Source organism: Lissotriton helveticus, chromosome 4_1 (assembly GCF_964261635.1).
Source record: "Lissotriton helveticus chromosome 4_1, aLisHel1.1, whole genome shotgun sequence".
NCBI classification, from domain to species: Eukaryota; Metazoa; Chordata; class Amphibia; order Caudata; family Salamandridae; genus Lissotriton; species Lissotriton helveticus.
Genome location: NC_136063.1, coordinates 71,207,545 through 71,232,026, shown reverse-complemented (window position 1 = coordinate 71,232,026; position 24,482 = coordinate 71,207,545). Strand labels below are relative to the sequence as shown.

Here is a 24,482-nt window from a genome sequence, read left to right as displayed (position 1 = left end):
GGTCGGCCTTAGTCATCGGCCTATCTGAGGGCAACCACAAAATGGCTGCCGTACACAAAAATGGAACCCGAGGGTTCAGAACGGAATCCCTGATTTCAGGGTGATCTTGTCACTCGAATACGACGAAAATACTTGTATATAGTATACTCGTCATTCTCGGTCTGCTGATACCAAAATCGTCATGATACGACGATGTTTATGACACGGGTTCAGAATTTCAGTACCACAGTAGGAGGTCCAGGAATCAGCAAACCCCCAGTAAGGGTTGCCCCTGGTGCTATTTACTATTATTTAAATACAGAAATTACCCCCTGCGCTGCAGCAAATGGTGAGTCCGCCGCCGCGCTACAAGCTCCTAGACATGACCCCACACCATCCCTAAATATTACATCTGTGACATCAGCATGCCGCGATATTTTATCTTTAATAACCAACCTCAGGAGAAGCACTCTGAACACCGCACCTATCTGCGAAGCTATTATTTTCGCTGTAAGTAATCGTGATACCATAGCTCAGATACAAACCATTGAAAACATCAAAGCAGGCATCGTACGTATACAACAAAATTTAGAGAAATCAATTTCAGATACTTTAGTAACAGCTCAAAATCAGCTCGAATCCTCTGTCTCCTCAGGTGCCATAGACACTGTCCTAAGTGTCAAAAAACCACATAACATTGAGTTAAAGACATCACTTGACCCTTGTAGCAGTGGTTGCTGCTGCGGGGGTTAAAGCTTCCCTCCCCACCGAAGCAGCTGTACTTCAGGCGATTTACGCTGTTTTTCCCATAATAAATACCCTTAAGGGATTAGGTTTGAACTCTGCACCGGTCGGTTAATCCATTTTTTATGTTCTATGTGCACTGGGCGCTTTCGAAAATATCAGGAGTATAACAGATGTCAAACTAGCTGTAGAGGAGGTGATCCAAAATACTCAGACTGCGCTCGCTACTATTTTAGCCGATGCCCAAGTCAACCTTGACTCCTTGAGTCTTGACACGGGGAACTGATAATGCCACCCAAAGAGTATAGGTTACCTAGAAGGTCTGAAACTGCCAGCGCAAAACTTAAAGAGAAATGGTTAGCTGCTAAAGTAGTCAGAAATCGTTTAGTCAAAAACCTAAAAAGAGCCAAAAACCATTTGAGAAATATACGCCGTAATATTCAAACCCATGACAGCTATTTACCACCGAGCCCGACGCAGTTACAGCAGCCGCCTCAGAGAGCCCCCGGCACTCACGATAATTCCAGCATCAGTAACAACCCAGCGCCTGTGTTTTTAGAAAGCGTGCGCCAATATCAAAGAGTTATCAAAGAATTTTATGAAGAATTTTGTTTTGTCAATCTTCACCTCATAGAATCTATTAGACTAGCCCTAGAAGCGCTTATTAACTCTATCCAACAACTGCACGACCAAATGGCCCCGGACATCGGTCCCAACGATTATGTACATATTCTCCTAAGCGGCGGCCGTCTGGCTAACTCTTTTTACACTCGCAGGCTTCCACATCATGACCTAGATGCCTCAGATTTCTTAAACAAAATTGTTGACATGATGAATAGCAATGCCGAGATTCTGGGGTCACAAAGTTTAACACTCGTTGTGACTGTGATAAAAAGTAGGGGCGGAGGCGCCAGACGGGGTCTGAACTCTGTATTGTTTAGTAAGATCATTCAAAAGAAATGTCGCTGGTTGCTTGATTTAAACAACACAGCTGGAAATTTGTGCCTGGCTGGGTGTTTGGCCGGGTTATTGGATCATGGACGATCTACCGATAGAACATTGACGGAGCAGGCTCAGTAAATGCATGATGCCCTAAATATCCCCCCAGATACGGATAGAATCATTTGAAAATTACTTGGGTGTGGCGATTAAAGTATTATACCACGATGTTGGCTGGCGTTATTTCACCAGCGGAACTGCCACCAAATCTAAAATTCTGTTTGTTCTTTTACAAGAAAACCATTTTTACGGTTTGAAAGATATAAAAAAATTCCCCGGCGCTAGGTATTACTGTGAATATTGCCATTTGGCCTACACCCACAAATACAATCACTCGTGCGCAGACTTATGCAAAGCATGCGTTACGAACGATTGCCATGACCTTGCCCATGATCTCCAAAGGTGGCCGCAGTGTCGACTATTTTGTCATTCTACTGCGTGTTTAGAGCGTCATCGGGCATTAGCCACGGCGGGGAAAGTGAACTGTCCCAGCAAAAAGTTGTGTGATTCATGCAGTCTCTATGGCCCCGAAAGTCATGACTGTGAAGGCCTTGAATGCGGTGGCTGTAAAGCCAGGGGGTTTTCATTTGATTCCCATCTCTGCTTTATGAGTAGACTCAAACCACCAACCAAAACAAATGATTATATATTCTACGATATGGAGTGCCATCAGGAAAATATCATTCACGAGCCAAATTATATTTTTACCAGACATATTAATGGTGAACCAACTTGGGAGTTTTCAGGTCCTACATGTGTCAATGAATTTATCAACACATTTATTACACCCCGCTTTAAAAACTATAGTTTTCTTTCACATTTCTCTAAAGAATATGACTGGTATTTTGTAGTTAAAGCTTTTTTGCTTGAAAAGGTGGCAATGTCACTGATCACTCAGGGTGGACAACTCATGTGCGTTACAACAAAAGTACTCAATATCAGGTTTATAGACTCTATAAACTTCCTGCACATGAAACTCAGTAAACTTCCTCAGGCTATGGGATTCCAAGAGTCCAAAGGTTATTTCCCACATTACTTTAACACTTTGCAGAACCAGAACTACGTCGGTGCTATGCCCTCAGAAGAATTTTATGGTGTAAACTATATGTCACCATCTGAGAAAACAGAATTCCTGTCCTGGTATGAATCAAACAAAGATCAGGTATTTGATTTCCAGAAGGAGCTGTCTCATTAATGTCAACAAGATGTGAACATTTTAAGAGAGGCCTGTATCCGCTTTAGAGAAGGTGTCATAGACATGTCTAGGAAACAAATCTAGGTGAATCCGGGTCAGGCCGACGAGTATGCCTATGTTGACTTCATTGACCCCTTTCAGTACATCACTTTGGCTTCAGTCTGCTTGGCTGAGTTCAGATTTTATTTTTAAAACCTTGCACATTAGCGTTGCTACCTCGTGATAATTATCACAGACAGCAAAAGAGATTCTCAACACCGGCTATTCAGTGGTTGATGTATATGGAATACAGTGAAAAAATCACCATCCGTCACGCTTTGAGAGGCGGGGAGCTTAAAATTGGGTCCTATTTTTTAGATGGTTATGCCAATATTGACGGGGTCCCTGCAGCCTTTGAATTTAATGGTTGCTTTTTTCACGGCTGCCCAATTTGCTATGCAGGAAACGATTTTAACAAGATGACAGGTTGTACATACGGTCAGTTGCTTAACCGCACAACTATTAAACAGGAGTTTTTAAAAAGACGAGGCTTCAACGTGAGAAGTATTTGGGAACACTTGTGGCATGAGCAGTTAACATGTAATCTAGAGCTGCAGACTTTTCTTAGGATCATGACTTACCCGAGCCCTTGAAACCGCGTGATTCTCTCTACGGATGACGAACCAACGCCGTTACTCTTTATCGAAAGGTCTCTGGTGATGGAAAGATTTTTTACTATGATTTTACCAGCTTATACCCATTTGTAAACAAGACAAAAGTCTACCCAGTAGGACATCCTAAGATCCTTTATAAAGATTTTGGAGACCCCCAAAGGTATTTTGGTCTAATCAGATGTAGAATTCAACCACCTAGAGGACTTTTTTCCCCGGTGCTTCCTTACAGATTTGAGGGCAAACTACTATTTACCCTGTGACGCTCCTGCACAGAAGCCAGACAGACCTCCCGGTGTGATCACTCTGATGCTGAACGTGCTCTGACCGGCACCTGGTGCACTGTAGAAGTGAATGTAGCACTGAAAAAAGGCTATGTGATAGATCGAATTTACGAGATATGGCATTTTGAAAAAGTTTCTCGTGATCTGTACACCGACTACATCAATTTGCACCTTAGAGACAAGCAAGAAGCTTCGGGTTCCCTGCAGTGGTGTACCGATAATAAGGAGAAACAGAAGTAGCGAAGGGAATATTTTCAGAAAGAGGGTATTCATTTGTGCTCTAATAAAATCCAAGTAAACCCCACTAAAAGACAGATTGCTAAACTGTTTCTCAATTCTCTATGAGGAAAACTGGGCCAGAGACAAGACCATTCAGAAACAACTCTAGTGACTGAGCCGGATGAATTTGATAAGTACTTTTTTACTACCTACTGCGAAGTGTCATCTTGCGAGTTCATAGATGATGATACCGCTTGCATGTGTTGGTGGTATACCAAAGAACATTACCCGCCTTCGTGCAACGCCAAAATTTTTATTGCCAGTTTCACCACCGCTTATGCTAGATTAGAGTTGTACAAGCTCCTGGAGTTCCTTCAAGACCGTTGTCTTTACCACGACACATACTCTGTGATTTTCGTGAGCAAAGAGGGTCATGTTAACCCCCGTTGTGTGACTATCTTGGGGAACTCACTAGCGAAACACCTCCCGATGAAAAAGTCACAGAGTTCATTTCCGCCGGACCCAAAACTTACAGTTACCGCTTATCAGGCGGTAAAATCTGCTTGAAGGTAAAGAGGATCCCCCTCAATGTTCAGAACCGTGAAAACGTTAATTTTCAAACTTAAAAGAGCTGGTCACTCAATATGCTAAGCACACCGAAAGAGGTGAATGTGTTCCAGAAGCTGAGAGCTTAGTAGTGCAACACCCCAGCATTGTAAGAATTAAAAAACGTTGGGATATTGAGACCCGCCCTCTTCGTAAAATGTTGAGGGTTGTATATGATAAGCGCGTTCTTAAAGATGACTATAAAACCCTGCCCTACGGCTTTTAAGAGTCATCCTGCCTCAGTGTAAAAAACGATCTAGCGAGAAAAAGGCTTTCTGCTTTGGTGCGTATCGTTTATTAAAGATTGTTTAAAGTATGGATATTAGATTACAGTATCCGTTCTCATGCATCCTCGCAGGTCCTTCCAATTCTGGTAAAAGGTATTTTGTAAAAAAACTTTTGGAAAATGCGCATCAAATGATGACACAGCCACCCACCAACATAGTGTGGGCCTATTCCTGTTGGCAGCGGCTCTATCAAGAACTCTCGCAAAAGCTTCCACACCTAAAATTTGTCGAGGGGCTCCCTGACACCTTAAATTATGACACTTTATTTTCACCCTCTAGTGTTAATATGTTAATTGTAGATGATCTAATGGCCTCTGCTTGTGCCAGCAATGAAATTGGAAAAGCTTTTACTCAGTATGTTCACCATCGGAATCTTAGCATTTTAAACATTGTGCAAAACGTTTTCTGCCACGGTAAGAGCTCGCGAACCATCGCTCTGAACACCAAGTACATGGTGCTTTTCAAAAACCCCCGAGACAAGCTTCAAATAACTACTCTAGCCAGACAGATGTACCCGGGTCGCTCTAATTTCTTTCTAGAAGCCTTTGAGGATGCCACTCAGAGCCCCTATGGTTATCTTTTTGTAGATTTAAACGTCGGCACGCCGGAGGATTGCAGATTAAGGACTAGGCTTTTCCCATCGTATCTTCCTGTTGCTTATACTCTAAAAAAGTCCTATACATCTATAAAAAGAAGATAAATAGAAAGCATCACCCCAGTTTAGAGTGCTGTCACTCTCATGACATGTCCAGCCGGATAGCGCGCAATCTAGCTCTTTTAAAACTGTTGGTCTCATCATCCCCGCAACAAAGGAAAGCTCTTCTATGCTCGGCCTCTGACAATTTAGTAGCAGCGATTTCGGAAATAGCCCTAAATATTTGAAGGGCAATGTCCCTCTGGGTCCTCAACAGATTCGAGTGCTTAAAAAGAAAAGTATTCTTGTTAAAAAACAGTGCAATACAAGGATATCTATTAAAACTAAAAAAAGTCTTGTCAAGCAGTCTGGGGGCTTCATAAGGTCGCTGCTAGGCATCGCTATTCCACTTCTCTCAGGCCTGCTGCGCCGCCGGTGATGGCGCACAATGGAAAAATGTATCTCCTTCCTATACGTCAGCTAGACAGAATGTGAAGTCCCCCGAGCGAAGATACTGACATTAGAAAATCAGCCACCGATCGGTTGGGCGTCGAGATGCGTGAAATTCTTCAGCGTAGCGATTTAACTGTGCACGAGAAGGCCAAGCTTTATACCTCTAACCTTCAAAAGTATCTCAACTTTGTCCATCATGGTAAAATAGAAAAAGAGGGCCTGACTTTATTCATGCCTGAAAGTCAAGAGCCACCCATTTCTACAGTCGGAGCACCAGAATCGCCAGCCTTTAATATAGTTAATGAAGTCATTGACAATGTTAACCCCCGGCACAAAAAGAAAGCCGAATTACTTCTTAATAAAATTTATCAAAATAAAGACATAGCTTTCTGGAATGATAAGGGGGCACTTTTTTATAAAGGTAATGTTATACGTGGTTCAAACCTGCACGATTTGGACAGAGGCGCCACCCAAACACACTCTTTCGCTAATAATAAAGTGCCAGTCGGTTGGGATGCCTTCATGCAAAGCCTAGCAGAACTGAACATTCCAACATCTGTGCTAGGCAACGGTGGTCATCGTATCTACTTAGAATATTTAAGGAACAATGCCGTTGCACCTTTTGTTATTCCTTCTCCCCCCGCATCACCATTTTCACATGCACCTCATAGAGCACCCTTGCATGCCTACCGAGTTACCTCTGATAATGCTCATGACCCCATAACCACAACCGTCCAAGCACTCCCACCCAAAAAAAGAAAACCGTTCAAGAGATTGCCTTGGTTGTCTGAATAGCACCCTGGATTTATACTAGAAATCTGTGATTATTACGGTGGTAGCTAAAAAAATTTTTTGTAGCTACCTCATTTTTATCAAAAACTGTGATTTATATGCCACAGAGCTTAATGTATTTCATGATTACCGATACCTCATTTTTCAAAAGCTGGAAAATGTGTTTTCTATACATTATAATTGTATTATAGCTATTGTGATTATTATTGGGTACCAAAAAATAAGATGTCATTCCTTTTTTTATGTAACTTCCGCTGATTTTATGTTTGCTTTTGATACTATGATTTATATGTCCCTGAGCGTAATGTATTTGATAACTTCCGTTACTGCATTAATCATAAGCTGGAATATGTGTTTTCTATACATTATAATTGTATTATAGCTATTGTGGTTATTATCAGGTACAAAAAAATTCGATTCTTTTTTATGTAACTTCCGCTGATTTATGTTTGCTTTTGATACTATGATTTATATGCCCCTGAGCATAATGTCTTTGATAACTTTGGTTACTGCATTAATAATAGGCTGAAATATGTGTTTTCTATACATTATAATTGTATTATAGCTATTGTGATTATTATCAGGTACCAAAAAATGTGATTCTTTTTTTTTTATGTAACTTCCCCTGGTTTTATGTTTGCTTTTGATACTGTGATTTATATCCCCCTGAGCATAATGTACTTGATAACTCCCTTTACCTCATTTATCATTAGCTGGAATTTCTTTCAATTTTTCTATTGTCACTAAAATGTTGTCAAGTATACGTATTTCCATATAATAAAACTGTAATTACATAAAATGTGATTTTCTGTTATGTAAAACATGATTTCAATTAAATTGCAAATACTACCCCAAAATAAAACTTCTGAGCTTTGATTTTAAATTTAATAAAAGCAATTTTATCTACAATGCGTTATCATTCTTTTCAATAATGTGATAATAGGAAATTTATGAAATATCATTGTAATTCGTCACTACATTCTCTATATCCGGCTTACAGAGCCCCATAAAAAACCCTAAAACAAGACATGCCCGGGCATGTTTGGACATCGTTTTACACGTTGTCCAAACATGCCCAGGCATGTCTTGTTTTATACGTTCTCTGTTTTTTTTAATATATATATATATATATATATATATATATATATATATATATATATATATGTATATATTAATTTTTTTACATTGTTTTTTTTCCCCAAATTTTTTCTCTATGTTTTTTTTAAGGGGGCGTGGTCAATGGGGCGTGGCCACCTGTCAAAAAATACATGGTGACGAGTAGTGTACAACCTATACTACTATTGTAAAAAAAAACAAAAGAAACAGGATTGATTTTAGTATTCAACATATGTTATACTTTTGAGATGTAAAATAATGCCTTCTACCTACACAGGAGGCATAAAAATACCTCAGGTGATAATATAGCATGAGATTAAAAAGAAAAATAGTCGTCTGGGCAGAGCCTAAGTCCTCTTCATGTATTTTAAAACATTGACAACAATAGATCTGCAGTCAGGTAGGTTGTCAGACCAGACTTAAAAAACATGCATCCTCCTTGGAAAGAGAAAACACAGCAGCTTTGGCATATAAAGCCATCTGGCAGTATGGCCATGTATGCAACCTAATTTTTAGGTCGATCCTGGGCAGCGCATACGATCTGCTGTGAGGCATTCTGTATTCGAGAAAAAAGATGAAACCCGCCTACTCTCCATCCATATTTCCCATTGGCTTATGTCATTGTCCTTCGTAAATGCTGGCTTCTGATTTGTTAATAGGCTTGTTTTTCCCTATTTAGTACCTCCTTGTCTTCATTTGTAGCCCCCAATGAGAAGTGTCTCTTTTACTTCTGTTGTTACATGGTAGGTCTTATTTATTCTGTAAGCACTATTTTCTTTAATGTCTTTCTCCTTCTGGCATGATATGCTTTCCTGCAACATTCAGCACGCCATACACGCATTCACTTTCCAAGCAGCCAGGGACTATGTTGGTCGCTTCTTTGAAGTGAAATAGGTCTCACATGTACAAGAGTTTGAGCTATTGGCATTGTAAATGGCAATGCCTTTTATTTATGTGTTAATTATCAAAGATGAATAAAAAGCATTGCTATGTACAATGCCAATAGCTTAAACTCTCCCAAAAGCTAGACCTATTGCATTGCAAATGCTTGTTCATAAAGTCAGACCACTAACGTGAACAGATCACAGAGCAGTTTTTTTTCAATGTAATGGTGCCAGAAAACAATTGCCGCCCCTCCAAGCTTGCCTAAGCTGTAAAGGGCCTCCCACGCAGAAAATAGACAGAGGTGAGTTTGATGTTTTGCTGAAGAGCACGCACCTGAATCAAATAATGAGGTGGGTATGGTGGTGAGAAATGTTATGGATTGGATCAACAAAGCCGCTACAAACCACGCTCTTCAGGGTAGTAGTAGTAATGACTCACATGTGAATTTCTGAAAAAAGTCTCACCCTTGAAGATATTGTAAAGGTGAGGAAACTGCAGTTAGAAATAGTATCTACCTTAAAGAGTGTTACCGAAAGCAAGTGACTTCTACATTAAGACCCACAGGATGAGGAAAAGCCTTTGGCTCAGGCCTTTCATGCTGGAACAGGCCTTTAATGGCTGGTATTGTACTCTGCAGTAGGCTATTTGGCTATAACAGTGAACATTTAGCAGCTGTTAGACCCCACATGCAGCAACTGTGCATCTGCTGAGTGTCTAGCAGCTATTTGATCCCACATGAAGTAGCTGTGAGTCTGTTGTGAATTTAACAGCTGCTAGATCTTCCATTTAGCAACCGCTCATCTGCTGAGTGTCTAGTAGCGCTTTGATTGTACATGAAGTAGATCTGACTCTAATGAGCATATAACAACTGCTAGATCTCATCTGCACAAGCCTTGATTTTGCTGAGTGTCTACCAGCTGTTAGATCCCACATAGAGCTTGGTGGTCTAGAAACCATAAAAATGCACCATTATGCTGGTGATACACAACTCTATTTGAAAGACTCCTTTTATTCAGACATCCAAAGCCTCAAATATTGCCTGCACATCATCCAGCAATGGATGTTCAGCACCTACCTGAAGTCCTACCCAACTATGACAGAATTCTTCTTATTTGTCAAGAACAAAAAAACAAGAAACCATACAAATCTGGTATGACTTGACATGATAATAACCTGAACCTTACTAATTTTAAATCCAAACTTAATCAAATGCCAAGTCACTTGGATTCACCCTGGACATCAATGTTACCCTCAAGGAGCACACTGTAAAAAATAAATTGGACTGGAACCAGCTCTCTCAGAAAGTGACATCAGAATTGTTGTTTGAATCGTGGTGCTCTTGCATCTGGATAGTGGTTACTCCCTGCTCCATGGCTTATCAGAATCTACACTGGCACCGCTTAAAGGCATTCTACACACTGCAGCAAGACTCATGCAGAGCCTGAAAAAATATGATTACATCACCCCCATCCTAATGGAACTCCATTTACTCTCATTGCCAACCACACCATCTTCTAAACCATCTGCATCATTCACAAAGCCATCACGACCATCACCATCACTTATCTTGCAGACAAGCTCACCATCTCTGGTTATTTGTGGTTTACTTGAAGCCAGGAAACCATCAGACTGCAGACTAATAAGTGTAAAAAAGAAAAAAACAAGACAGCAGGCCTTTTATGTCACGTAAACAGGATATGGAACAGCAATCCTGTCTCCTTCGGAACTACCCCAACACTGCTCCAATTTAGGAAAGAGTTGAAGAACACTACTACACAATGCATCATGGGCGTAGGAAGTGTGGGGGATGCGGGGTATATATCCCCCACAGATTTTGGAGTGGGGGGACACGGGGGTCAAGGGTGGGGGATGAGGGGACAAAAGAATGTCCCCTTTCCCTTCTGTTATTCGCAGGGCCATTAGCACGCAAAAGCGCTACCTAATGGCCCTCCACTTGACCTGTGTCCTGCCTGCAGTCAAAGAGGCCACCCGCCCTCTTTTTCCTTTGCTTTGCTGCGGTAAGGCTTGGCCGGTCTGGGAGGGGCAGAGAAGGAAAACAAACTTGTGTCTCTTTTCCTTCATGCCCAGAGAAGGCAAGAACAGTGTCCGCTTCTGCTCTGCCTCTGGCAGCTGTCTCCTCCCCTCTCTCCAGCTCTGTCTCTTTCTAGCTCCTCCGTAAGGGCTCCTTTCAGGAGACAGCTGTTACGTACTCTCTCGTGCCTCTCCTTTTCTTTATTTGTTCCCCTGTTAAATGGATCCAAAAAACAAGCAGAACACTTTGCCTGGAAATGTCCTCATTTTATGACCGTTTTCTATTCCAAAGTACAACCTCGGGACAGAGAGGAAAAAATATCCAAATATGAAAAATAATTAAATAACCAAATAAAGCAATACAGAGTGCTCGCAGACAGGCCAGATTGGTGTTATTCACACCCACACACATTAGCGCCACTTTAAATAGTTTGCCAGTTAAGCACTATTTTCTTTTTATCTTCTTTCCTTGACTAATATTGTTTTCCCAGGGTGGGGAAGTGGACAATTCCTAAAGGGACTGCAATACCTGGTTGATGGGTGGAGTGGAAAACGTTTAGTATGATCGTTCAACTGTTTTAATTATTTTAGCTTATAAAATCTGTACCGCAGCTCTGTGTTTAGGGATGTGGTCTTTTTTTAACCAATATGCTTACATTTTGTAAGGATATAAGCAATCAACATTGAAACAGGTTCCTTCCTGGTTCTGTAGTCATGTCCGGAACTTATCAGGCAAAATCACTTACTGATTTCTGAATACTGAGTTTAAAACCGTTGTTCCTGCTTACATTTCACATGCTTTGCTCTTCCTTGGATTCCCTATGCATGTTTGCTTTTTTCAGGGTGTTATTACTTTTTTCAGGCAGCATTTCACTCTTGTCTAATGCATAATTTGAATTGAGTCGCAGCACAATTGGGTTGTAGCTGAAGGCAGTGCGAGTTTCTCCCAGTGGGGCAGTACGGTGTTCAGGGTGAGAGAGGATGTGGCACTCTGGCCAGAGCTTCCAAATTTGGAACTGGAGAACCATGTCCAGCCTTCTTGACGAGTCCACCAGACCACCGTCCTGACAGAGCACATTCCGATGCTACACCTTAGAAGGCCCGATACACCTTAGACACCAGCAGGTGGACCCTATCGGTAGCAAGTGTGAGTTAACCTTGAAGGCCTGTCCACCACAATACATGTAGTTCACCTCCAGTCTTGCGGGCAGAAGCACACACTAGAGGGACAATCACTCTGTCACTGAGGTCACAAGACCCTTTAGGCCAGTCCACCTCACCCATTGGTGCCTTCATTGGCCTTTTTCAGCACTAGTAATGCAACTTACCAGGGGTTGGCAATGTAAGGAGAGTAAGTTGGTGGATGAAGGAGGCAGGAGCTGAAATCAAATTCACAGTCTTGGTATTCAACAACCCAGATCCGCCACAGATTCCCTCACTACCACCTTTTTATAGTGCTGCTCAAGTCTCCATAACCACTCTCTCAGATGCATTTAATTTGTTATATAGCGCCATTCATACCAGTGCAGGGTGTCAGCACTTTAAATCACTCACACTACACAGAGGCAGTCAATCATAGGTGTGTAAATCTGTGTAGAGGAAATGTTACATAAATCTACAGGGTGTAGTCACATGTCATCTATACTTCTAGACAGTATTGTTTAAGAGTGCTTGATCTGGATGTTGGAAATTGGGTTAATAGTAGGGGCAAATGTATATCTCAATATATGGCTCAGTACCGGTCTTCAAAAATTATTCCCATGCTCAACCCTTGGTAGCTTGGCTGTGAGTAGGTGGGCTTAACTTCAAGGACAGGTATGTAAAGCATTTAAAAACACACATTCAGTAAATAATTAAGACACAACACACAATAAAAATCCAACACCAATTTATCAAAATGGGAAATATTTTTCTCTTTAAAATGAAAAAAATCCAATGTAGGGAACCTGGGATATGACTTTTTAAGGATTTTGCACTATATAACACATAGAAACTTATAGCCCGTTTTGTTACATCTGCTCAAAATCAAAATTTCAGGCCCACCACGATGAAGCCTGTGGGGCTACTCCTTCTGGTAGGTCTCGGTCAAAGTTTTTACCTTCTGAATTTGAAACTTTTCTGGAGCTTTTCTTCCCGAGGTCCCTCGTAGATCTCAGCCAGCCATGATCCGGTGAGGGTTCGCCAGCTTGCCTTGTGACGAGCTCCCGGTCAAACTGATGGAAGGTCAACCTCCAAAGCTTTCCAGCAGTATGAGCCAGGGATCCAGGCTGGCACACAGTTGAAGGTGGGTGGCTTGGCTCTTGTGGTTGGTCCCGGTCACCTTTTCTACATACAGGATTTAGAAAATTTTACAGAGCTTTTTCTTGTGGGTCCCTCAATGGTTTTTACAAGGCCGGATTCAGTGAGGGCTCGCCAGCTTGAGTTTCCGCTTACGCTCGATCAAACTCTGGAAGTCGGACCCCTGGATATTTTTTGCAGGAGGAACTTGGATGGCAGGCCAACTCATGGTTGATGGTTGCTGGCTTGGCTAGCCAGGGTGAGTCGGCCCACTTATGGAGCTTTTTTCCAAAGTTGCTCCAAATTGCTCCAAACCTCTGGAACTTCTTCCTGAAGTTTTCCAAGGGGTCTCAAAGTGTCAAAACGTACTCCAAGGGTCTGGAATCTCCAAGATGGTCCTTGAAAGGGACTTCCATTCCCACAATCCACTTGGACCAAACTCTTACAAATTCACTCGTTGCTGGGGATTCTTGGTGGTGGTAGTCCAGGTGAGATCTGTTAACCTTCAACTTGCAGGGAGTTCACTCTTTAATCCTTTTGAAGCAAGGTAGTACATAGGGCTGTAATTCCAGATTGTGCAACAGGTACAATATTCAGAGTCCAGGGACTGGTTGGTGCAAATCAAACTCCTCAGCAGGTACCCTTCTTCTCCCCAGTTTGAAACAGCATCATCTGAGAGGCTCTATCCCTCTAAGATACTTTTTCCAAGTTCTCTGTGTCAAGAAGTAGGTCACTCCTGTCCAATGAGGTGCAGGGCAATGCTCCAGAGTATGACCACAACCTCTAAAGTGTGGAATTATTTTCTCACAGAGAGCACAATTTCTTCAAAATTCATCATGGCTGATTTTCCAGCAGAGGGAGCAGAACTAACTAAACCAGCCTACAAGATGGCTTCATCTACCTAGGTCCACTCCCCTTACATCTGGGAATTCCACCTTAATCCCCCCTATCCGGCAGGGGGGCGGAAGAAGAGGTGTAAATGAAAGTGATTTCTCCAGCTTGACTCCTCCATCCCTTGAAGAGCATTATTTACTACCCCTCCCCCCGGCTCTGGCATTCCTATGCCCAGCAACCTCTCCTCCCAGAAAGGCTTCCTAACTCCAGGGGTCATTTATCACCTCTTCAAACAGCCATTCTAATCCACTTACCTCCGACCAATCAAGGCAGAACCCTTGAGTGAGGAATTGTGGATTACAGACAATGAAAGTCTTATGACTTCTTGTCTAAATTCAACAATATCACATTGTTGCATTTATAATTAACATTCTTCTGTGTCATTTAATCCTTGTTGTATGGCTTTCCTTTCTCCAGTTATTAGTTAATGACCTCTTGCAATATTAACCTATGGGCTGGAGAACTGCAACAGAAAAATGACCCAGCCAATTTTCCAATACCAGGGCCTATATAAGGACCCTGCTTATAACTACATAACCCCCTACCCCTGGAATACCCAAGAAAGACTTTAGGGGTTCTAGTTCTATCAAAATATTCCAGTGCCTCACTTTATAATTTTGCCTAGCACAAAAGCCAATTTTGGGAAGCACTTTACTACAACATAGGCAGTGAAATTTGCAATTTCACTAAACCCAGGGTATATAAGACTCATTTTTTAAGGGTCCTCCTTGTAGATACCCAACCCCCACCCCTGGGACACCTGGGGGAAACCCTGTGGATACTTAATATGCAACAACATTGTAGTTTATCAATTTGTAATGGCCCCAAACCCAGAGGTCAAGTTTGTGCACAATTTGCATTTTAAAAGCAGTCCTGCAACACAGGCCTGTTTTTAAACTTACCTCAGGCTTCAGCAGTGCACACATGCAAGTGCAGGAAGGGCTGCTGGCCTCTAATCTGCCATGCCCTAATATATACTAGGGACTTAAAGGTAGTTTCAATCCCCATGCCCTATTATGTACTAGGACCTTGTAGGAGAGGTCATGTCAATCATAGGGGTAACCTAACCCATAGTGCACCCTAGTGTATGTAGGTATTTTCACTGTATTTTTAAGTGTCTCTTTCAGCATAGCACTGCCCTGGCCCTGGGCCCGGTTAGGCAGAGCCCAGGGTCAGTCAGAGTCAGGTACCACCAGTACTAGTCAACAAAAGGTTGGGGAGTGCCCAGGGCACAGGATGGCTTTGCAACACTAGAGAAGCACAAACGCAGACTTTAAAACATAACACCATGGTTGGGGGTTCTCGTTAATAATCGGAATTGATTTCCATCCTAATGAACCCATTTTCCAAAATTAGGATAATAAAATACTGGGGAAAAAAACATCATTTTCTAATCTATACCTTGCAGTTTTCATGCATCTCTTTAATGACGATTAATAGCTCACTGTTCAATGTTAGAATTTTAACTGATAAACTGCAAATAGCAAAAGAACCTCTCAGAAAAAAGCAGTAACTCACTGACCTATTTACATTATATGCATTTTGTGCTCTGCATGGTACACGTTCTTTGCAGCAGGCATATTAACACACTGTGGCTACCTTACCATGAGTCAAAACTTCCACTAGCCAAACCTATGTTCTCTCTGGATAAAGAACATTATTCACCGAAGTTATCTGCACATTTGTATTGTTGCCTGAAAATTGCTGGAGACCAGAAATGCAGCAGCAGGTACTTTTCAAACCATAATGCACTTGCAAACATGACGCCCTCACCCGAAGTCGGCGACCTTTGTTTGCTTGATGCATGAAGATGGAAGATTCATATACATGTTTTCTTACCATTTGGTCTGATTACTATTTGAATGTAAATAACAATTAAGCATACATGCAAACTGTGACTACATGCCTGCTTATCTCAATATTTCACTTCGGATCTATGCAATTGTATTTGTTTAACGGGCGGTGATTTGTATAGGGTCACTTGAAAGTCCACAAGGTTGTCCCTGTTCCCCCCAGAATGTTAGTGTCTCCTACGCCCCTGCAATGCATTACTGTGCATTCACTTTCTGCACTGAAGTAAATATATTATATGACAACAGTCACCTTTACTAACTGAAAAGCCTGAAATGCACCCAGTGTATACTTTCTTACCACCATCTCATTTCCACACCGTCCTGCCCGTGGAGTGACGTTAACTTGGATCACCCGTTCGTTTCCCCCCAGCTGCAGAGAAGATGTGACTGTGCAGTTCGTATCCACAAAATGCATCTGTGTGAAGCTGTAATTGAACCGCTCCAGGAGGCACTTGTTGAGAGACAATGTCATTGCTGAACCTTCACACTGCACAGTGGGAAAGATGTCATCGCGACCTGCAACAAAACCCGACTGGTTGAGAAATAATCACATGCAGGGACAGCTTGTTTTAACACTCCTGGAGTGTACATTTCTGCAAGACACCCACTTTCTGATGGATATGTTCAAAATCAAACACAATAACCACAAAATGCACACTGAGTTTTTCTGGCTCCATGCTTAAGCATATTTACACTGAGTACAATCTTTCTCTTAAAGTATGGTGTTCATGTTATTAGTACAGGGGAAGAAGAAAAATGTTAAATTTAAACATTGAAAAGATATCCATTATGTTATATATGGAAGCCCTTCACAACAGCCTCATGGTATCAAAAATATGCATTTATTTACTCCAACAATTCAAAAGAGTTTCGAATAAACATGTAAATAATCTCAGACAAGAAAAAGGAAGCTGGTATACAAAAGACAATACATATAAACCAGACAGGTGGCAACAACAATACACATCAAAAAGAAAAAAGGAACACCCTAAACATGAATACTGTGTCCTTATAGTAATTCAAGCCACAGAAAAACGTCGACGGCGTTTCGACCGGTACATTATTTAGCGGTCATCTTCAGGACTGGAAAATGTTCTTGTGCAAGAGATCTGTACAATAAAAGACATACTTTTAACAATAATTCCTGATAATAAATTATACATTAATGTCAGGGTAGGCATCTCATGAGGAAAAAGGCGGCCGTGTGAAGGAAGGGAAGTTGTTATACCTTAGGTCCACACCACTAAGTGAAGGGGATCCTTATAACCATGTACTTAAAAACAAGAAGGCAGAAATTACCTTTGGTTTTAGATTCAAAGGGATAGATCAGTTTAAAATCCAGATGTTCGAAAATCAATGTTCGGACACTGAAAATCACCAGAAAGAACCACATGTCACTTAAACTATATAGGTGAACCTGAGATGAAACATTGTCATCCCAAAAGTCTATCTTACACTTACCGCAAAAAACCAAATGATTGCACGATAAGTTCTAGCTACTTAATAGCATGATGTGGACGTCATCAACACATTCGTATGGATACCAAATAATCCCAATGGTGAAGTAGAAATTAGTTCACCAATTCATTGCCTGTAAATTGTAGGGAAAAAATGTAACCCATAAATGCACGATAGGTAGGGCTTTGAATACTAGACTGCCCAGATACTTCAAGAGGTGAGCATTACCGACTGCAGTCACGTGGGTCACATTATTATAATAAATAATTAAGATATTTTTAGAGTGACCATATTTTTTAAAAAGGAATGAATACCATGCATGCACCAAGCTATCGTCATCCTAAGTATATATTTAATGTCTGAGCCGGGTCAAAAACGTCCTCGATATGTAAATAGCGAAGATAATTTTGTTACATAGCCTTCAGCATAAACATCGAGAAAAGAGCTCACTCAGGGTAAACCCGTTAATATTTACGCGCCAATTTCAAGACCTCAACTATCCGAGAGTAAGTCTTACCGTCTTGTCGGTGAAGAATATTTAGTTACATAGCCTTCAGCATAAACATCGAAAAAGAGCTCACTCAGGGTAAACCCGTTAATATTTACGCACCAATTTCAAGACCTCAACTATCCGAGAGTAAGTCTTACCGTCTTGTCGGAATCAAGAACGCCAACTGGTTACAGCGTGCATCAAGCCGGAAATACGGCAAGCACCGTCCACCAAAATAGAAGTAGTTGTAATCGAAAAAGGACGAGTAACCCGCACAAAGCGGTGCCATCTTAGACTGGGCCAGAAATGATACACCGTATCCAAACAGTAGTATTCGCACGATAGTCTATGCCCCAAAGGAAAGTCACAATGTGTCCAAACAGTAGTATTCACACGATAGTCTATGCCCCAAAGGAAAGTCACTATTCCGATTGAAATTTATAATTTCAAAAAGAAACTAGTCTTGTTTAATTGTATAAAAAGGAAGGGAAGGTGGTTGTGGGGCCGGGGGAGGGGGGGAGGGGAGGGGGGGAGCGTGGGAGCGAAAAGACGGGGGGATGGAGGGGGAAGGAGAGGCGGGGGAGAGAAAGTTAAATCATAAAAGTGTAAATCAAGCTCGAACACAGCCGTTTTCATCACAAGAGGTCTAGGTACATTTACATATGTACAAAATATTCAACATCATTAGCATAGATAATATTTACAAAGAAAATGACATTAGTATTCGAACACATTGATTCAGCCATTACATTAAAGATGTGTGTAACTCCAAGTCTCGAAAAGCAATTATAGGAGCTAACATTACGTGCAAAGGATACAATATGAGATAGGGTGAATAACTGTAGAGATATTATATTCAGAAACATACTTAACATTTTTGATCTACATCGTTATAAGTTAATCACCACAGAATGACATTCCTCAATTGAATTCAATCCATTGTTCACACTATCACATCGGAGTATCCACCGACACTCACTTGTATTCAAAATGTTTGAAATGCTACCCCCTCTCACGGGGACATGAATAACCTCTATTATTTGCCAACGCATTTCGGATGGGGCATGATTTTTTTCGGAATAATGCGCGACCAAAGGTGCGTTTTCAGTAAGACACCGTATCCTACTCTCATGCTGTGATAGTCTCGTCTTTATTTTTTGGGTTGTTTGCCCGATGTAGATAAGTCCACATGGGCACCAAATCGCGTACACAACATTAGTTGTGTTACAGTTTGAAAAGTCACGCAGATCATAGGAAATGTTCCCATGTGTGAACTGTTTAGTATTCATACTTGTGTCACATCAGGCATGATCCACATTTGTAACGGCCAACGATCTTAACCAAATGGTCTCGAAGATTTTTTCCTCTTTTATAAGAGAACAGGGGCAGGTTTTTTCCTCTTCTATGGGAATTACAAATGAACTGCCCCTGTTATCTTATAAAAGAAAAAATCTTTGAGACCATTTGGTTCGGGCTGCCCTACCCCGAACGGAGGCTGTGACCGTTACATCTTTATGGGGTTTGGATAAGATCGTTGGCCATTACAAATGTGGATCATGCCTCATGTGTGACACAAGTATGAATACTAAACAGTTCACACATGGGAACATTTCCTATGATCTGCGTGACTTTTCAAACTGTAACACAACTAATGTTGTGTACTCGATTTGGTGCCCATTTGGACTTATCTACATCGGGCAAACAACCCAAAAAATAGAGACGAGACTATCACAGCATAAGAGTAGGATACGGTGTCTTACTGAAAACGCACCTTTGGTCGCGCATTATTCCGAAAAAAATCATGCCCCATCCGAAATGCGTTGGCAAATAATAGAGGTTATTCATGTCCCCGTGAGAGGGGGTAGCATTTCAAACATTTTGAATACAAGTGAGTGTCGGTGGATACTCCGATGTGATAGTGTGAACAATGGATTGAATTCAATTGAGGAATGTCATTCTGTGGTGATTAACTTATAACGATGTAGAACAAAAATGTTAAGTATGTTTCTGAATATAATATCTCTACAGTTATTCACCCTATCTCATATTGTATCCTTTGCACGTAATGTTAGCTCCTATAATTGCTTTTCGAGACTTGGAGTTACACACATCTTTAATGTAATGGCTGAATCAATGTGTTGAATACTAATGTCATTTTCTTTGTAAATATTATCTATCCTCTTGATGTTGAATATTTTGTACATATGTAAATGTACCTAGACCTCTTGTGATGAAAACGGCTGTGTTTGAGCTTGATTTACACTTTTATGATTTAACTTTGTCTCCCCCGCCTCTCCTTTCCCCCCTCCCCCCGTCTATTCACTCCCACGCACACACCCCCTCCCCTCCCCCCCTCCCCCGGCCCCACAACCACCTTCCCTCACCTTCCCTTCCTTGTTATACAATTACAACGAGACTAGTTTCTTTTTGAAATTATAAATTTCAATCGGAATAGTGACTTTCCTTTGGGGCATAGACTATCGTGCGAATACTACTGTTTGGACATGTTGTGACTTTCCTTTGGGGCATAGACTATCGTGCAAATACTACTGTTTGGATACGGTGTATAATTTCTGGCCCAGTCTAAGATGGCGCCGCTTTGTGCGGGTTACTCGTCCTTTTTCGATTACAACTACTTCTATTTTGGTGGACGGTGCTTGCCGTATTTCCGGCTTGATGCACGCTGTAACCAGTTGGCGTTCTTGATTCCGACAAGACGGTAAGACTTACTCTCGGATAGTTGAGGTCTTGAAATTGGTGCATAAATATTAATGGGTTTACCCTGAGTGAGCTCTTTTTCGATGTTTATGCTGAAGGCTATGTAACTAAATAATCTTCGTCGACAAGACGGTAAGACTTACTCTCGGATAGTTGAGGTCTTGAAATTGGCGCGTAAATATTAACGGGTTTACCCTGAGTGAGCTCTTTTTCGATGTTTATGCTGAAGGCTATGTAACGAAATTATCTTTGCTATTTACATATCGAGGACGTTTTTGACCCGGCTCACATATTAAATATATACTTAGGATGACGATAGCTTGGTGCATGCATGGTATTCATTCCTTTTTACAAAATATGGTCACTCTAAAAATATCTTAATTATTTATTATAATAATGTGACCCACGTGACTGCAGTCGGTAATGCTCACCTCATGAAGTATCTGGGCAGTCTAGTATTCAAAGCCCTACCTATCGTGCATTTATGGGTTACATTTTTTCCCTACAATTTACAGGCAATGAATTAGTGAACTAATTTCTACTTCACCATTGGGATTATTTGGTATCCATACGAATGTGTTGATGACGTCCACATCATGCTATTAAGTAGCTAGAACTTATCGTGCAATCATTTGTTTTTTTGCGGTAAGTGTAAGATAGACTTTTGGGGTGACAATGTTTCATCTCAGGTTCACCTATATAGTTTCAGTGACATGTGGTTCTTTCTGGTGATTTTCAGTGTCCGAACATTGATTTTCGAACATATGGATTTTAAACTGATCTATCCCTTTGAATTTAACCCTTTGAATCTAAAACCAAAGGTAATTTCTGCCTTCTTGTTTTTACGTACATGGTTATAAGGATCCCCTTCACTCAGTGGTGTGGACCTAAGGTATAACAACTTCCCTTCCTTCACACTGCCGCCTTTTTCCTCATGAGATGGCTACCCTGACATTAATGTATAATTTATTATCAGGAATTATTGTTAAAAGTATGTCTTTTATTGTACAGATCTCTTGCACAAGAACATTTTCCAGTCCTGAAGATGACCGCTAAATAATGTACCGGTCGAAACGCCGTCAACGCTTTTCTGTGGCTTGAATTACTATAAGGACACAGTATTCATGTTTAGGGTGTTCCTTTTTTCTTTTTGATGTGTATTGTTGTTACCACCTGTCTGGTTTATATGTATTGTCTTTTGTATATCAGCTTCCTTTTTCTTGTCTGAGATTATTTACATGTTTATTCGAAACTCTTTTGAATTGTTGGAGTAAATAAATGCATATTTTTGATACCATGAGGCTGTTGTGAAGGGCTTCCATATATAACATAATGGATATCTTTTCAATGTTTTAATTTTTAACTTTTCTTCTTCCCCTGAACCTTTTTGTTTGATATAATAAGTATTCGTCCGGGGTTCGGGGTTTGTGGACAGCCCCTGTGGTTGTTAATTATTTTTTTTAATCATGTTATTAGTACATCACAGACACCACCCCTAAGTACAGGACACATAGGTCAGTGGTCAAAGCATGGGGGAAGTCATGGAAACCGCATTGAACTGCTTGTATTCGTAACTGTTTCACTCCCTCCCTTTCGGTCTCTCTATAGCCAGCATTAGCTATCTGGAAATTCCTATTACCGACACTAAAACTCCACACAAAATACTATTGTGTTTTTATCCAGGAGCCTAAATCGATATTTCTATTTTAAGAGCCTATTGGGAATATAGGAACTACACTACATGGCGCCCAACATTTGGTAAGGCGATAAATCTAACGCAAGACGTTAGAGTAACTCAGTCGTGCTTTTTCACACAGACCCTTTTCCCGTAAAAACTCCAATAGACGTCTGGAGTGGGTAAAAGGTTAAAATCCACCGGAACTTAGTAGGAAGAGATTCCTATGTAAAGTTTTTGGTTTAGTCAACGTTGAAGGATACAGTGTTCCAAAATATTGTGCACCTAATCTTTGTTTCCTTGAAACCTGATCTGCAACGAAAACCTTTCTGTCAGTAAGATGTCAGAAAGTGAAGACGAAAGGGAGGCAGCTAGAATAGCAGCTCAACTCCTAGCGGATGACACAAGTCTCCTGCAGAATTACCCGAATGCTATACTCATTCCGGTCAACATAAGGAAAACTATAACTCTTAAACTTATAGAAAATGGACTAACACCAAGAGGTGGAATAGTCGTATTCGTAATTGAGGCCCATGAATATCGGCAGACAGAGGTATTCTATTCATGGATAAACTTTCCAGCAGCAAACGCTGTCACACACGACTTCCACTATTACAAAATAGAAGAACCTCCGGATGAATACACTCCTTTCGAGGAGGTTGAAATCCCATTAAAATACCAAGAGCACCTGCTCTGGTTTAAAGGCGCCCTAAAACATAATAATCACATCACCAGGCTCGGTCCACTAGGTAAACCAGGAGCTACGTGGCCGGTTCTAGCCAGCTGCAAACCACACCCAGACATTGATAAAATGTCAAGTGAAGAACTTTTAGTTAAAATAAAAGAATTAACAAAGGCATATAGAGAGTTAGTTCAATTGGCAACGGAGGATATAACTTACCTCCAGAAATTGAAAGAAACAGATATAGCAGACCAACCAATTGAACTTGCCAGAATCATAGAAAAATCCTATGAAGAACTAGGAAGAGATAGTTTGGGTGGGAAACCAGTAAAACCCCAACTTACTGAAAATCCTGAAAAGATATTTATTAAAAATAATCTAAACACTCCAAAGAAGAGCTGGGATGGAAATAAACAATCCACTCCCAAAGAAAAAAGATTCCAGTCCAGAGGAAGGTCTCCTCGGCGGAGAGAAAGATCTCCAGACCAAGGACACAAGTCTCCCCAGAGGGAGCCCTCTGAGAAAAGATACAACCTTAGAAATAGGGATAATCTAAAGAAACCTGACAGATATCAAGATATTGATACACGTCCCTCTCGATCTTTTCAGACTTCCTCGCAGAAATCGGAAAGAAGAGGACGGTCAGAGCACGTCAAGTCCAAAGACAAGGAACCTGCTCATCAAAGTAAAAAATTGCAATTTCCAAAAAAGAAGGTAGCCAGCATTAAAATAATCAAACATGCCGAGGATACTGAGGACACAGCTGAAAAACGGAGAGAGGGCCCAGACAATGCTAGACAGCGCAGCAGAAGTTACAATAGCTCGCAAGATCCTGATGAATCATCTGGAGACAGTGGACACGAATGAATACATTCAGGTGGAAACTGCAGATACCAAAATTAGCAAACCTCATAATATATACGAAATAATATTACGTATAGAGGGAGATAAGACTAGAAAAGTAAGGGGTCTATTTTGGGATAACCTTTCCAAAGGCTATGACATCCTTTTAGCTGAGAAAGATTGGCCACCAGAGTTTGTCAGGGAGTGCCCTCATGGCAAAGAAATTATTATGCCTGCCTTCTCAAATCATATCCCGATTCATAAAAAATATACATATGCAAGAAAATGGGCAGTAGCTCAAGCTCCTGCATTATATAAAAATCATGTAGGATGGGATTAGGACTCTCCACGAATAATAATCGTTACACCAATACCAGCCCTAGAAGTGGTAACGAAAGCAAGCATTCCGAATGCTAAAGCACTACATCCAAGATGGATCCAATGGGTTCATTCTCTGGCTGCAACAGACGTGGTATACGAATTTGATCCTAATTTAAAAACACAAGAATTTTTACAATATGAATACGAATGCCCTCTGCCAACCGAAATCCTGCCTCTAGAACATTACGGCTGTATAATATATACAGACGGATCAGCACAGCCCGCAGTTGGGGGTAAACAAGCTTATATTGCTGCGTGCGCGATTGTTAAAGGTCGTTGACACGAAGGAAAATGTAGACCATTGGTCACTAAAACCCAATCTCTAGGAGATTGTACA

At 41.0% G+C, this 24,482-nt stretch overlaps 1 protein-coding gene across 1 annotated transcript in view; it reads right to left on the bottom strand.

Annotated features, from left to right (window-relative positions):
• LOC144827875 (uromodulin-like) overlaps positions 1-24,482 on the bottom strand; it is a 235,587-nt gene that overhangs the window by 131,180 nt on the left and 79,925 nt on the right. The window contains exons 3-4 of the mRNA XM_078686039.1: positions 16,189-16,414; positions 12,111-12,117 (exon numbers count right to left, since the gene is read on the bottom strand). Coding sequence (XP_078542165.1) covers positions 12,111-12,117; positions 16,189-16,414 — 233 coding nt within the window. The remainder of the gene's footprint in view (positions 1-12,110; positions 12,118-16,188; positions 16,415-24,482) is intronic.